The following is a 17,621-nucleotide window of genomic DNA, read 5'->3' as shown; positions in this document are numbered from 1 at the left end:
AATATAACACTAATATAATTCCAGTTAGTGTGTTAACTAACTGGAATTAAAAGAAAATTTAAAAGGCCAAAAAAAGAAATAATATAAATTTTTATTATTAATAATACTGTCTGGTTTAAATAATAGCCAATGCAGATGAGTAATATACACTAGGACTTAAATTACTCATAGAGAGTGCTCAGTTAAAGAGTATGTAACGAAACTATTAGACCATTTGGAGGATTTAATAATTCTCTTTTCACAAGTGGCAGTACAGTAGTTCTTATGAATATGAAAATTAAAGTAAGCTTGCAAACTATTTTTTACAAGCTTGCCTATCTAGCATAATAAATTAATTTTCTGTAGCATAAATCATTGTGAACATTTACAGATGCATATATCTGAATCATCCACTACCAATTACAAGTACAGTTACACCTACATATATGCACATATATTACCTCCATACCAATGTACATTGTCTCAAGATCTAGCTATGCTAATAGGAAAAGAATATTTTTGTCCACAAATGGTATGCAAATTTGCTGTAAACCTCCATCTAAACTCCACATGTTAAACTCCATGAATTCCGGGAATAAATCTTTGCGTTTAAGCACAATCAGGCACTTTGAAAAGTCTTTGAAATTAGATAGGCTTATGATTATAACATTATCTATCCAAAGAACTCTAGAGAATAAATAGATTTAGATACAAATTTTTTTTAATATAAAAGTAGGCATCACCTATTACTAGTCATGCCAGCTTATCAAAACGGCTTGATGATTTCATTGGCTATTTTATTAGTAATATTTTATTAACACTAATAAAATTGTAATAGTATTTTCCCAAGTCATTACTAGAAGCGGGATGCTTCTAAAAGCTATATTATAAATTGTAGAATCATAGAAAATAATTCCCTGTATTGAAAGTTCTGCTGTATACTGAAGTAATGAAAGTTATTTCTAAAAAGTAGTTCAGGAAATTGAGGTTTGTACTCACTGAAAATTACTGTGCTCGAGATATGTCAACCTAATGAAAGAATTAAATGTAGGACTTTGAATAAGAAACTCAGGTTCTACAGAGTTCTACTCAAATTTTAAATACAGTTAATCTCTATGGGGCTCAGTTACCTGATAAATAAAATCATAGAATACGTTAAAAATAAAATATTGTAGCCATTGACAACCATCATTAAATTTACCCTTCTTTATTAGTGAATTAGCCATATAATTATAATCATCTAATACTGGGAACTCATTCTATACTTAAAACTTTGCATGGATTATCTCTTAATCATCCCAGCAATTCTGAGAAATGCGTACTCTATCCATATTTTACTTAGGAAGCAGTTGAATCTTAGTGTGGTTGAGTCATTTGCCTAGGACTATGTAGCTAATGCAAAGATCACAGAATATCCAAAACCATCTGGAAAAAGAACAATGTTGAACTTAAAACCTTATTGCAAAACTCTAATAATGAAGACAATGCTGAGACACTAGAAATAAATTTTAACACGTAGGGTCGTCTGATTTTGACAAAGGCAGTAAAGTGATCCAGTGAGAAAAAGCAAAGTCTTTTCAACAAATGCTGCTCAGATAACTGATCTCTGTAAGGACAAAATGAATCTCAATCTATACCACCCACTGTTATCAAAAGTAAAAGCTAAACATAAGGTTTTTAAAGGAAAATATCTTTGTGACTTGGGAGAAGGAAAAGTTTTCTTAGGCCACAAAAAGGAATAACTAGTAAATATTTAAAAAATATATAAATTAGATGTCTTCAAGGTGAAAAGCTGCCTTTCAAAATCCATCAGTAAAATGAATATACTCATAGATTGGGAGACAATATCCACAAAATACAGATGTTACAGATGTTACAAAGGACTGGTGCCAGGATATATAAATAATCCTCCAGCTCAAAGATAAAATACAGAAATATAAAATACAAATACACAAAACACGGAGCGCCTTGGCGGTTCAGTTGGTTGAGCATCTGACTTCAGCTCTGGTCTTGACCTCACGGTTCCTGGGTTCCAGCCTGGCACTGGGCTCTGTGCGGACAGCTCGGAGCCTGGAGCCTTCTTCGGATTCTGTGTCTCCCTGTCTCTCTGCCCCTCCCCACTCCTGCTCTGTCTCTGTCTCTCTCTCTAAAAATTAATAAACATTAAAAAAATTAAATATGAAAGAAAAAATACAAAAAACATAATTAAAATAAACGGACAAAAGTTTATAAATAAATGGATACTTCACTAAACAATATATGGTCGTTCCATATGCACAAGCAAAAGTCATTAATATCATTACTCATCAAGTAATGGCAAATTAAAAACACGAAATAACACTAAACACCTACCAGAATGGTTCAAATGAGTAAGAATGCTAACACTACTGAATACTGGGGAAGATGTGCACCTGCTGAAATTCTCATTCATTTTTAGCAGAAAATGATATAATCACTTTGGAAAGCTCTGGCATTTTCATATAAAGCTTAATATATACCAGCTATATCCCAAGTGTCTATCAATTAGGAAAATACATACATAAAATATTATATGTTCATATGAAAGAATACTAATCAGTGAAAAGGCAGAAGGAACCATTGATACAGTCGAAAACAGGGATGGATCTCAAAAACATCATGAGGAGTGAAAGAAATCTTGCAAAGAAGAGTACATATTGTATTGTATTTTATATTTAGTACTAAATCAATCTAATCTAATCCAGAGTGAAAAGGGTGAGAGAAAAGTAGCTTCTTGTGGGTAGTGGTGGTGATTTCTGGGAAGGAGCATAAGAGAACTCTCTTGGGTGATGATGATGTTTTATTTCTTGACAGGAATTTGGGTTACACAGGTAAATGCATTTGTCAAAACTCAGGAAATGTGCACTTAATTATTTGTGAATGTCATTGTATAATTATTTTACAATAAAAAAAAACTTTAAGCAATATTGAAAACTAGATAATGATATGCAGGCCAAAGTGATCAGGTAAAGTGTACAGATATGTACAATTTATGTTCAAATGCATAAAAATAAGATCTACTGGCAGATGGCTAGTGGAATGTGTACATATGTGATTAAAGACCTAGAGGAGAATGATAATGGAGGCATCTAGCTGGGAGTATATAGGTGGTCACTGCAAGATGCTTTCAATATTGAATATGTTTGAGAATTTTCATAAGGTGTTGGGAAAGAAGGTGTGGTCTCAGATCTTATAGGAATATCCATTTTGTTTGTTTTTGGTTAAAGTTTATAAAACATCACCTATGCAGATCCAAATAGGAAAACTGTTAACTGATGCTAGTGTTTGATTGTCATTGACTGTATTAAAACTCAGTAAAGAATAATAATGATATGTTAGCTTACTTGGATTTAAATAAAATTTAAGAATGAAAAAAATACTAATTACAAAAGGGATGCTTCTAAACTATATATAATTCCATTGCTAAATTACCATATTAATATGAATGCTATAACACTCAATGTCTGTATTTCACAGCTATTTCTGGGAGAGGGATATCTAGAAAGCACATCTGATATTATTTACCTAAAAATTCAAGAATCTGATATATTCTTAGATAAAAATAAACTCGTATCTACTTCCCTATCATAAATCCAATATTAAAAAATAAACATATGTAGTAAAATCTCAACAAGAATCCAAAGAGAGTCTCTTGAAACTTAAAACATTATGTTAAACTATTCTGGGGAGAAAAGTATGTGCAACATTTATCAGATTTTTATTTACTTTATTTTTTTAAACTAATAAGCAATTCCTTTTTAAAACTAACTTTCTTTCTTTCTTTCTTTCTTTCTTTCTTTCTTTCTTTCTTTCTTTCTTTCTTTCTTTCTTTCTTCTTTCTTTCTTTTTGAGAGAGGGAGAGAGAATCCCATGAAGTGCAGAGAGAGAGGGAGAGTGAGTGCAGAGCCCATAGCAGGGCTCAAGTTCAGGAACCATGAGATCATGACCTGAATAGAGTCTGATGTTTAACCAACTGAGCCACTCAGGCACCCCAGACATTTTCTTTTTTAAATTAGAAATTAACATGAAATTATTTCAATTCAAAAGGAGATTGGAATTAAAACATAAATTTCATCAATGGACACAATATAATTTAAATAGATCAAAAGTATTTATGATAAATTAATATCTGACAAATGTAGCAATCATTTTGGGTGGAAATACTAGGTTACTTAGTCAATGATGCTTACTAAATTGTCTATCCATACTGAAGACAATAACATTAGATCCTCAACACACTCTGCTAGAATAATTTCTAGTTCTTTCTATTCTAAATACAAAAAGTAGTAAATCACAGGCTGTAATTTTCAATAGCAAATCAGAAGAAAATTCAAAACATAATTTCCCACTGTGTTTATTCACAACATAAAACTAAGAAATACCCAGTGTAAAACTAAATGACAGAAAATTAAAAGAAAATACTGGAAATACCCAAATACAAAACAACACAACCTTTGAAACAAGATGGAAAGCCCCAAAATCATAAAGAAAAAGAATTGATAAAATTTCACTAAGCCTTAGGTTATTTTGGTTTTCTCTAGATACCATGACCTTCTCAAATAAGTCTAGAATTCCTATAGAAGTCCTATATAAGTCTGGAACTCAAACATTCCAGAATACTCTGGAACTCAAATTAGACTAAACCTGTATTCCCTTTGAGAACAATCTGGTAAGTAGACTCTTGGCAATACAGCATTAACAATTAAATGATGCCCTGCTTCTGTCCTATATAGCAATTGTCAATCCTCCCCTGAGGAGGGTTTACAACATAGTGGAGGTTTCATTTTAATTCATTTTATTACAAAACATTCTCTAAAGGGGCCTGTTGAAAAATGAAACTCATGTTTATTTGCAAAGCTTGTGAATTCCTATGTGATTAGTCATTGGAATTAGTGAAGTACTATTTGTGTTCATTTTGAAAGCATTGTAGCAATCACAGTGACGGATTTCAGACTAGTTTTTATAGTGGGTACCAAGAGATTCTTGTAGAGAAAAGGAGTAATGTTGAAATTCAGTCACCCTACCACCTGTTTTTTTCCCAAGAAATGCTGTTTTTATTGTGTTTACATACTAAAGATGCAACAGATTTTGTTTTTATGGTATTATACAATTCTCAATTTGAAAAAAAAATGCCTAGGTCTCTAGAAGAACTTTCAACATTCTGAGAACAGAATTCAGACTCCTTTTAAAAAGTAAGTCGTGAGATGCAATTACTAAATAGAAACTTAAGCAGAACTTAAGCATGTTTCTGGTTCTTCATAAATATTTAACACGGTGTCAGGCATTTAGTGAATTATTTTTGATTTCAATGATGGAATGAATAGAAAATTGAACAGAAAAATGTTTTAAGGGGGGAAAAAACACAATGTAAACTGTGACCTGAATATACAAGCAATTTTACTGTCGTATCACTTCAAGCTGTGGAGAGTTTTCTTCAGCTGCAAATCACATGGTTTTCGTGGCCTCTGTTTTTTTGGTTGGTTTGTTTTCTGCCTACTTGCGCTTTCAGTTATGGTCTCTTTCTTCAAATTAGATCAAACAAATTTTTACATCAACTGGTGCTCTATGTTTCCAAGATTACACCCTAATACAAGCTTCTGATAATGATCATTTGCTATCAACTCTAAATAAATATATACATACATAGAATGAAATAGTAAAAGGGAAGAAGAAAGAAACAGAGAGAGTAGAAAGGAAAAGGGGAGAGGGAAGAGGGGGGAGGAGAGGAGAACCTCTTATTGACAAAACATCTCAGTGCAAAATCCTTACTACCTTATACATGGTGGCTTTTCCTTGAACACAGTAATGACGTATATGAGAGCTATGTGTTTTCGGAGATCAGTTTGGAGCCTGCAAAACTTAACATTTCAGTTTAAAATTATATTCACACAAGAATGAACATGATGAAAAGATTCCAGCTACATCATTACATATTAATTCATTTTACTGATCCCAAGTCCAGATTAGTTTTGTTTTGTTTTCTTTTCTTTTCTTGGAACAGTTAATGAAACTCAGATCCAAACAATCTTTGGGAAATATAAAACGGGTTTCCTCACTTCTCACCATAAAGTGCAGACACTCTTTTGAACTGTGATAATTTAGCTAAATTAATTTAAGAAATAAAAAAGGAAGAACATTCATATTTGTGCTATTCTGGGAAAATATACCCTTATGTCTCGACTACTCAATATACATTGTTTTAGCCTTTTTAACACAGAGGTCCCTAGTGAAAAACAATATAACTTTGTGTAAGACATCATAGAAAATCTACATGTGTAGGTTTGAAATGCACGTGGAAACTAGAACAGAATTTGGCACACATTAAGCACTCATCAAACATTCGTTGAATTAATAAATTATAGAAATCTACTTCATGTCCACACCGAAACATTCCCTATACTCTTTAATAAACTTTTTGAAATGTATCTTTCTAAAGTCTCTTATTCTCGACAAAAACAAAATTAAAGACAACACGGCTACTTACTCCCCAAATTACCATTTGATTTACCTGGCCAACCAATCTCACCTTGTTGATTAGAATTAGGTGTCGACTAAGAGTACTTCTTACTGCCCTGAAAGGAAAATTGTCAGCAGGACTTGTAAAGATCTTCTCAGACACTCTGCTTTTAATCTTCATGTACACAAATGAATAATTGAATATCCCCATCATTACTGTGCTTTGCCTCTGTCTCAGTTTCAAATTTAGATCAGTAACACTCATCGTGGGGGTTACTAATTTGCTTTTAGCACTAGCAGATAAACTCAGCTTAGTGCAATATTTAAATAATTGATGAATAATTAGAAAATAAAAACCAGAAACATGAATTCACATTCACACTTATGAATTTTGAGACATGTCAGCAAGGTAATTAAAATAACACTTTCTATTTTTCTTTTAGCAATAGAATTTCATAACGAAAATCATACACTGAGTATATAATTACTAAAATGTTAGACGTAAAAAGAAGTTTCTTTTAGAATGGTGTAATTTAAACATTTTTTTTTTTTTAAGGAATGGATCAATTAACTCTGACATCTGTATTAAAACACAGTTCAAAAACACTTGGAGTCAATGTCAGCCACCTGGGTCCTAATAATGCAGTAACGAGCACCACGTTTCTTATGTTACATGCACTCAGTGTCCTCGTTATTGAGTTTGAGTTTTGCTATATCAGTATTTCACATTAATAAGTATTTATCAGACACAATTATGTGTGAGATATATGTTGACTGCTATAGCACTGAAGATAAACAACGAAGATGCAGATGTTGGTCTAAGGGAACATACACCTTTGTTAGATGGGGAGGGAAAAAATAAATAATCACACAAAAATGTGGGAATTCCTAACTGAGAAAAGAGCCCTAAGTTAAAACTATAACACATTATGAGTTGCTGTTTACACATACTCTTCAACCCGTCTAAATCCTTTGGCACTGAGTTGGGATTCTGGCATTGAGCAAACAGTTATTATCTTTGTCTAATAAAAAAGTGCCTTGATCACAGGAAGATCATGGCCACCTTCTGGTTTTGTCAACTAGCCGGTTTGAGTCTGAAATACTGAGATAGTGAGAAACTGTGTTCCTTAGAAAATTTTATCACAGAACTATAAAGGTCTGAAAAAGTTACTGTTGTGGAAGTATGGCTTTTTTAAAACATTTAAATCGTTTTACTTTATTTTTCTATTTTCATTTGAGCAGTGTTTTCCGCTCATCCAAATGAGAAGGGCTGCACCTGATCTTTATGAAATAATTTGGGTTTTGCTTAATATTTCTATTGTGTTTTCTAAGACAAAGACTGTCTCCCAGGTTGATACTTTGATTCAGCTTTGAAAATGATTTCTAATGTGTGATTTATTTTTTAAATATCATTATTGTTGTCTTTTTTTCATCCTATAGAAATGTATTTTGGAATGTAATTTATCTGTCAGAGAGTATATAAAACATCTTTTTTATTGACATACAAAGTTGTATTAGTTTTAGGTGTACTACCTAATGATTTCATGTACGTAGAAGTTGTGAAATGATTACTGCTGTAAGTTACATAAAATATCACTGGACCTCAAACCTTATTTATTGAATCAAGATCATTCATTGACCAGTTGATAGATTTTAATATTTCAAACTTTATTAACAGTTGCTGTGATTTTCTTGGGGAGAATTCCCTATAAAGTTGTCATCTCACAATTTTCTGTGTAGTGAGGGCTGTTACATACAACTGTGCCTCTTAGAAACAGAACATTGTTAGGAAGCAGCCTATTCCATTGGAAATACTAGACTGAGGAATCCATCATAAGGTAATTAAGTTCTGTCTTTTTCTGGTTTCTATTCATATTTGCTTTGTATTTCCCTTTACATAACATTCCCTGACCATTTATAGCTTTTTTCCTACTCTCTGCCACCTCTTTCTTTCTGCCTAGATGTGTCATGTATTTCATTGTCTATGTTGGATTTTCTGGAGTCCTTATTTTTATTAATTCTCCTCTAAATTTTCTCTATAACTGCCTTTTCCACACTCCTCATGTCTGATATATTTATTTTTATATTCATTGTATGTTTGTTAGGGGCAAAAATATACAGAAGGTTACAATAATAACACACATTTTCTTGCGCTCAAATACTTGGCATTTACCATGTAGGCAGGGAATGTCAACTCTTTATACAAATATGTAGCACATTTTCTACTTAGCTTCTTTACATACCAAGGGCCATCAACAGTGACGGAAAGTCTGACATACGTGGAAGAGCCAGAACTTACCTGAGGTCTTGGGAAGGTTCTGCTCTGATGTGAGGTGTCTCAACAGAGTGCCCGAATACTGCTCCTTCGGTGCCTGGACAGAACATGAATCCAGTAGTCAGCAGTCGATACAAACAAGTAGACAGACATGTTGGTTTTCATCTCTATTTTTATGCATCAAATATGCATTCAAAAAGGGGACAGCTAGAAACAGGAGTACAGAAAATGAAATAGAAAAATTGGAAAAAGTGTTCAAGGTAGTGAAGGGCCAAGAAGGGTAAATCTAAATGTCCCTTGGTAGCTAACTTTTAAGATGACCATATTTAGAAAAGTTTAGATTGAGGTAGAATTTTCACTCTCTGATCAAAGAACAAAGATCCATCCCCTTCCCCTTTCTTATTTCCCAGGTAAGTATATTTGAGGGAGGGATAGATCACAATACTCAGTTCTGTCTTTCTACAAATGGCAGAGCATGAATGAAAATGTGGAGAGGAGCTCCTTTGTAGTATATCATTAATTCTTTTTTTTTAATGTTTATTTATTTTTGACAGAGACAGAGCATGAGCAGGGGAGGGGCAGAGACAGAGGGAGACACAGAATCCGAAGCAGGCTCCAGGCCCTGAGCTGTCAGCACAGAGCCCCACACGGGGCTCGAACTCACAAACCGTCAGATCATGACCTGAGCCGAAGTCAGATCATGATGCTCAACCGACTGAGCCACCCAGGCGCCCCTGTCATTAATTCTTTAAAGACATAGGGCTCACGGGACAGTTGGTAATTCTCCCCCACACAGCGCCCACTTTTATTAGAGTGATTATCAATAGCAATTTAATTTGGCTTCTTTGGTACTAAGGCTCTATCTAAAACCATAAACTGCTCCAAATCATTCCAATAGAGTTGACTTCATGTGAGGTCCTGGTTACCTGAACAGGTCATGCACTCTAACACTTTGCTCAGGCAGTTGAATAGTATTCCATCTACACTTTCATTTATTGACTCCATGTGATTTTCCTGGATCCCAGAGCTTTTCCATAATTTAACGAAGCAAAATAAAATGATTTTCCTTTTCAAAAATATAAAAAAAATATTGATGACAAAATCTCGTTTTTGTTCTTTTGTAATTTCACATAGATGTTTTAGATCATTCCATCTGGATTAATTTTATTTTCTTTTGGTTTAATCTTCATCAAACATTTTGGTGTAAAAATGTCATGTCTGCTCCTTCAATGGCCCCAACACCAGCTTAATAATACAAATTATACAAAATAATACAAATAATGCAAATAAAATACATAAATTTTAAACCTATAAAATAAAGCTGCTTATGCTTATTGTGAAGAACAATGAAAAATGTATTGATTCAGTATATGAGAAACAAGCAATGATTTCTTCAGTAAACATGAAATTTTCACTAGAAAATTAGAGCTAACACCTAAATTCCTTAAAAATAAGTGGATTTATATAGACATATACTGAGATCACCAGACAACTCCTGTACATAAAACAGCAATGCAGACCTTGATCTTGAATCAGAGAGGAACGGACTTTTTTCAAAGACAGTAACATGGTTTCATCTATATTATGGTTCTAAGGATAAATTTACAAGGTTCTGCAGTAGTAAATTCCTAAGATTACAGATTTCAATTTATAAGCTAAAAGCTATTGGCATTTGTTGACCTCTCACTGGGTTGGTTTTACTACTTGTTGATGTTTTGTTAAAGAGACTGCAGGGCATATGATATATAGACAGACTATCAGAGCAATTATTTCTTCATGGAGTTTGCTCTTTTGATATTTTATAAGGTATTTTATTTCTGTGAGTGGAAAATTATTAGGAATAGGTCTTTGAAAATAAAGTAACAGTTTTAGATAAAACCCTAATTATGTGATGGTGGTGAAGGTGGCATTTGAGAAAACATTCCAAGGTATAAGTTTTCATATCCCAACTAGAGACCCCTTTATCATTTTAAGAGGATATAACTTCCAGAAAAAAATAGTTATCCATCTGTAAAGTTTAAAAATTAATTTCCACTCTTCTATGACTTTGAAAACTTCCCAAACGAGATGACAAAAATATAATTAAAGAACAGTAGCAATATTTATTTTCAAACATGAAATGGAACATATAGTAACTTAGCACAGAACGTATCAGTGAAAGCAAAAGGGGAAAGCTATCAAAGCTTTAACTTTTCAAAGAGGATTAAAAGCTGATAGAAGTCTTAATTCTAAGTATCAGTATAGAAAATTATTGATGATTAAAAACAAACGATTCTTGAAGAAATAATGTATAATCATATCCCCTAAGGGGCTAACTTGAAAACTGAATAAAATAACATAAATAAATTACTAACTATAGACCTCCGGATAATGAGAAAAGTACTCTTAACTTCTCCATTATTGTCCCAGAATGAGCCAAGGGGGTAATAATTAATAAGCAATAATGATAATCTTAAAAGGAAATCAGTGAAAGAAGATAAAAGCCATCTGAAGCAAGCACATACTCTCACAGCATAAAAAGTCAAAATTAAAATACATATTTCTGGGGCGCCTGGGTGGCTCAGTCGGTTGAGCACCTGACACTTGATTTCGGCTCAGGTCATGGTCCTGGGGTTATGGGATACAGCTCCATGCTAAGCATGAGTCTGCTTAAGATTCTCCCTCTGTCCCTCTCCCTCATTCATGCGCTCTCTCACTAAATAAATAAATAAATAAATAAATAAATAAATAAATAAAAAATATGTATTTCCTTTGTAATTTTTGAAAGCTTATTTGTTTATTTTGAGAGAGAGAGAGAGAGAGAGAGAGAGAACATGAGCAGGATTGGAGAGAGAGAGAGAGAGGGAGACAGAGAATCCCAAGTAGGCTCTGTGCGGCCAGCAGAGAGCCTGATGCAGGGCTCAAACTCATGAACCTTGAGATTACGACCTCAGCCGAAATCAAGAGTTGGACACTTAACCAACCAAGCCACCCAGGTGCCCCTAAAATACATATTTCCTTGGAATTGGGAATTTTTACAAATGTCAGATGATTAGTAAGGTTGCCAGACTTAGCATTTAAAAATATAGGGGATCACATTAATTCTGAATTTCAGATAAATATGAAATAGTTTTTTAATATAAATGTGCAATATTTGCATGGGTCATATTTAGAGTAAAATTGATGTGTTGTTTATCTGAAATTCAAAATTAAATCACTATATAGTATACCTGAAACTAATATTACACTGTATGTTAACTAACTGGAAGTTAAATAAAAAATAAAAAAATAAAAAAATATTTTAAAAATAAATGAATTGTAACCTATCCTCAAAAAAAATTTTCAACTGGGCATTATGTATTATACCTGGTGACCCTAACCATCAGTCAACATGTATTTGGTACCAAGAGTACAGATGTGTACAGACCACATTTACTCTCACTTCAGGAAAAGAAGGAATGTGTGATGAATTTTCACATTGTAAGCTATAAAGTCCACGGAAACTGAAAAGACAGAGGGACAGAAAAAGGACAAGAAGGTGCAAAACGCAGATGTTTACTTATATATCATAATATATATAATATGTATGTAACTTGTTGAGTAAATAAACTTGTTTTTAAATTTTATTCTATTGTATTATTTACTTACTTATTTTAATTTATTTGATTTATTTTAATTTACTTTTTAAAGTTTATTTATTTATTTTTGAGAGAGACCACAAGTGAGGCAGGAGCAGAGAGAGAAGGAGAGAGAGAATCCCAAGCAGGCAGGCTCTGCATTGTCAGCACAGAGCCTGATGCAGGGCTCGAACTCACAGACTGTGAGATCATGACCTGAGCTGAGGTCGGATGAAGCTTAACCCACTGAGCCACCCAGGTGCCCTTTATTTATTTATTTTAGAGAGGGAATGAGAGCACGTGCACAAGTGAGCTGGGGAAGGGGTATGGGGGGGAGAGAGAGAGTGAGAGAGAGAGAGAGAGAGAGAGAGATAGAAAGACAGACAGTGAGAATCCTAAGCAAACTCCATGCTCAGTAAGCATCCCAACATGGAGCTTGATCTCACAACTCTGGGATCATGACCTGCGCTGAAATCAAGAGTCAGACCTCCACCAACCCAGCCACTTAGGCGCCCCAAATATTTGTTGTTTAATGTTGTTTTAAGGGACCATTCAAAAGGGTATAATGTTCTATTCTGCTTGACTGTATAGATGTTGAAGGGTATATCAGTTTAAAGTGATGATGATGTTTTAAGACTTGGGGAAAACATAGACTGTTGACTATTGTAAAGGTCAGGAAAGATGAGACAAGCAAACTTTTGGGTCAAAAAAACACTGGATGTCATTCAATGATAACAACTGGCTTCAAAACCAAGTAAGCAGGATGGCATATTCTGCTTTGCTGGGGAGGAGAAAGACTATATACATGGACTGTGATCCTACTCCACATTTAAAGACAGTTTAAGACAGTGTAAGTAGAATGCTACTTTTTACAAATGCCTAACATAAAATGCCATCCTCCCCACAAAATGAAAAATGCCATAAATTAAATTTACATATCCCTCCTAATGTGGTTATCCATACTCTAAATGTTTTACTTGAAGTTGTTTGCCATTAGCCCCAGAACAGAGGTCACCAAAAAAAGAAACCAAACCAAAAATACTTGGTGTTCCTAGGTTCTTCCTTGAGTTTATAGTAACTAAATATATATTCATATTCATATTCATATTCATATTCATATTCATATTCATATTCATTTATATGTATGTATGTTCTGTGAAATGTAACGTTTTTCTGGCCACTAGCTTCATAAATTCCATTACAGTTAATTTCAGAGAAAATTTTATGAGGTCATTGGCTTTGTGTGGAGACACCTGTGATCAGTAATACACATGGAAGCAAAACAAAGATACCCCTGTGCTTTGAAATATTAACTTGACATAAATTATCTCATTTTTTTCTCACAGGCTTTTTTATTTGTTTAGAGAGAGAGTGAGTGGGGAGGGGCAGACAGAGAGGGAGAGAAAAAAAATATCTCAACAGGCTCCACTCCCAGCGAGAATGTCGAGACATTGGGCTCAAGCTCACAACTGTGAGATCATGACCTGAGTCGAAATTAAGAGTCAGATGCTTAACTGACTGAGCTGCCCAGGGGTCCCTCTCACAGACATTTTTAATGTAAGTAGACAATATATTGTTTACATCTGAAAAATGAGGAAGCTGTAATCAGAGAAATTAAATACCGCATTGGTGAGCTAGAATTTTGGCCTTCAGGTTTTCTGATGTATACACTAGGCACTTTGAAGTCAGAAGACAGAAGGAAACAACTCCAGCTCCTTCATTCTTACCTAAATGACTTCAGCAAGTCATTTCATCTGTCCAAACTTCAATTTCCATAGATATAAATAAAGATAGAAATAACAACCTTACAGGTTGGGTTAGGGTTTTCTTAAATGGGATATAAATGTGTCTGGTTCGCTGTAAGAATTCAGTATTCCTTAATTCCCTCTGTCACTTTTATTTATGAAAATCAGCCACAGAAGACATACACATTGTGTTTGTAGAGTTAATGGCCCACCATGGGTCCAGTCATTAGTATGTGAAATCGCTAATCCTAAAATGTCAGCTTCAAGTTACGTGGTCTCATGCTGAATTCTGAAATCTGAAATTTAGACGCTGTAAAGAGATTCTTAAATAGTGAATTAATTTTATTAATCAAGACTCTATTCAGTAGTCAAGGAATTCCCTAATGCAGCTGCTTAGTTACCAGATACAATCGATCAACACCCAAAAACCTGAGAAAGAAGTTTCTTCTAAATAAAAAGTTATGTCCAGCATAATCTCCCTTTTAAATGAATTTTATCCTAATGCTTAAACAACTGCAGAAAAATGAAAACAAAAATGCATAGCAGGTCCTTTACTAACTACAATGGATAGCTGCGATTTTTCTGTGTTTTATACTTAGCTCTCTGCGTGGGATATCAGAAATTCATCATAGGAGTAGCTGGATTGGTAAAACAGTCATTAACTCCACCAGGGCTTTAGCTCCCTTTTAAAAGTCAAAGGAAGGGGCACCTCGGCAGTTCCACTGGTTAAGCTTCTAACTCTTGGTTTGGGCTCCAGTATTGATCTCATGGTTCTTGGGATTGAGCTGCGCTGGGTTTGTGTTCACAACATGGAGGCTTCTTGGGATTCTGTGTCTCCTCTCTGAACACCCCCCCCCCCAAAAAAAATAAACTTTTAAAAAAAGAGTCAAAAGAAGGAAAGAGTAGTACAGGACGCCATTCCTGAGGATATTTCTCTTCTCAATGTGAAATCTCAGTCATGGAATTTATAAGAATTCCAAGCTAGCAATTAGCACTAAGAACTTAAAGAGGTGGAATCTCACTAATGGTAGCAGCAGCACCTTCAATATCCAGTCCATAGGACAGTTAAGAGACTTAAATATAATAATAAATAAACTTCAGATGGACAGTACTTTAAATTCCTCCACTGGAATGGGGCTGAAGTCCAGAGTGAATTCACTGAGCTCTCAGGGGCAAAAATATTCCTATTTATTCGTTATCGCCAAGTTTGAACCTGTGCTATTGAATGCACATAAATTCTTTGGTTAATTACATTGAAAGTCCCTTTCCATTGTAAATTATAAATTATATAAAATTACAAATTATAAAATCATAATTAATTATAATTTCAAATTATAAAATCTTTTTTTTTTTTTTATTGTATTTGAGATCAGGGGCCTTTTTCACTCTGTAGTGCCACTTCCTAGCACTTTATCTGGTATAAGATAGACTTTCATTAAATGTCTCTCTGAAGTTGTTGCAAGTGAAACGAAGAACATGGCAGCGCTTGCTGTCCAGGAAGAGACTGGGTGTCCCTAGCGCCTCCATATCAGCTGTCAAAAAGGGCTTCAGGAGAGAAGGCTAAGGCCTGGCATGGAATATTAGCTGTTCTGGAGAGTAAGAGAGAAGAAAAAAGGGAAAAGCCAGATGGAAGAGGAACAAAGGAATCAGGAAAGTCACACCGTGGGAAGGAGGCCAGAGAGAAGTAGAAACATTTAAATTCTTGGATACTGCTTCTGCCTAGCATACAAAACTTTTGTAATCTGAGCCCATCCACCTGCTCAGACTTCTTTTCCTTTACTTAGCTATGAAATCTCTTTACTAATTTTTCCCACCTTTTCAGGTAAATGTAATCTGTTCATCCTCTCAACATATTTAGGGTGTACTACCTGTCACACTCATTCTAAATTATGTGTTATTCCCCATCTAAACTAAAAAATTACAGACATATTGCTCATATTCCACTGTATTCTTGTACACAACATGGTGCCTTACATATTGATGTATCAGTATCAATATTGACAACGATCAATATTTTAAGGACCTTCTCTTGAAAGTTTTTCTTTTCCTCCTGTTTTTAATGCTAGTTTAATGAATAGTAGAATAGTAATTCAGAAACTGGGCAGGGGGCGCCTGCGTGGCTTAGCCGGTTAAGCATCCGACTTCGGCTCAGGTCATGATCTCGTGGTTCATGAGTTCGAGCCCTGCGTTGGGCTCTGTGCTGATTGCTCAGAGCCTGGAGCCTGCTTCAGATTCTGTGTCTCCCTCTCTTTCTCTGCCCCTCCCATGCATATGCTCCTGCTCCTGCTCATGCTCTGTCTCAAAAAGAAATAAACATTAAAAAAGGTTAAAAAAAAAAAAAAAAGAAACTGGGAAGTATGCTGAGATGCCCTCCTGTGTTCAATTTCAGTATTGGTTTACTTCTTTCCACAACTTCAATATCACTTTTGTTTTCTCTCAGTTATTCCTCCATACCACTGCCATCTAACACTCTAAAACAAAACTTATTGTGCAATTCTCACTTAAAATGCTTCCAGAATCCAATCGCCTATAGAAGTCAAGCCCAAATGCCTTAGTAGAACTTACCTCTTAGCAGTGCTATCTATGCATTTTACACTTGAGTGACAATAAAACTCTTGCAGATTTTGAAATGTTTACGAACTGTCATGAATACTACTTCGTCCCAACTTACCCTCAACCTCTCTCCCCTTTGGTAATAATCTCTACAGATTTTTGAGGATCTGATTCTAGATTATTTTCTCTGTGAAACAAACATGTTCTGGGTCCTTTCTGCTCTTCCTCTATCTGGTCAGCATCCTCAGCCCCTTGTGAAAATTCCTGGTATAGTTTTTATCACATTGCTGTGCAATTTGCTTTGAATTCTGGTAACTTATGAGTTCGTTGAACTCAAAGACTTCGTCTTAACTAATTTTGCACACTTAGCACTGTTCTTCTGATATATAGTTGAGGCCAGTAAGTGAAAGAAAGAATTGGGAATGGAAGAATGAAAGCATGAACACATTAACAATTATTCTATTTATAATTTATGTGTAAAACATGGGAACTTCCTGTTTCTTACTATATTTCTCTGTTCAACACCTCAATACAAATCAGGTTATTAATAGCCTGAGGTGACTATCTACTATCTGCATTTATTGAAACCGTTATTATGAGCCTAGCCAATGTTAATTATTCCAATGAAACAGGGAAACAATATTGTTAAATTGTCTGTCTAATGGAAATAAAGAACACCATGTTGTTCATTTGAAACTGGAGAATAAGCTGCCAAGATTTCTGAAAATAAATTATTGCAAAATCTGTTTTTACTTTTCAGTCAGCATTTTTTATGATTTAAAAAATATCTCAAGGCGTTTGCTCCCAGATGCCGAATCATGTCCTCTCTTCCACTTCTGAAGGTTTTCAGAAGATAAAAAGATAATGGGAAAGATACTTAATCAGATGGAAAATGCATTCGAATAAAACTATTTTCTTCAAGATGCAGTATATTTCAAAAATATTTGATTTGTCACCAATGAAAAAAAGACTCAAATCTGTCAAGAGTAGAAATAATAT

At 34.3% G+C, this 17,621-nt stretch overlaps 1 protein-coding gene across 2 annotated transcripts in view; it reads right to left on the bottom strand.

Moving 5' to 3' along the window:
* SGCZ (sarcoglycan zeta) overlaps positions 1-17,621 on the bottom strand; it is a 542,868-nt gene that overhangs the window by 20,322 nt on the left and 504,925 nt on the right. For both annotated transcript variants that reach the window (XM_042982634.1, XM_042982633.1), the window contains exon 6: positions 8,753-8,825. In XM_042982634.1, the coding sequence (XP_042838568.1) occupies positions 8,753-8,825 (73 nt within the window). The remainder of the gene's footprint in view (positions 1-8,752; positions 8,826-17,621) is intronic.

Source organism: Panthera tigris, chromosome B1 (assembly GCF_018350195.1).
Source record: "Panthera tigris isolate Pti1 chromosome B1, P.tigris_Pti1_mat1.1, whole genome shotgun sequence".
Lineage (NCBI taxonomy): Eukaryota > Metazoa > Chordata > Mammalia > Carnivora > Felidae > Panthera > Panthera tigris.
The sequence above is the reverse complement of the archived record's forward strand: the minus strand, read 5'-3'. Positions and strand labels throughout refer to the sequence as shown.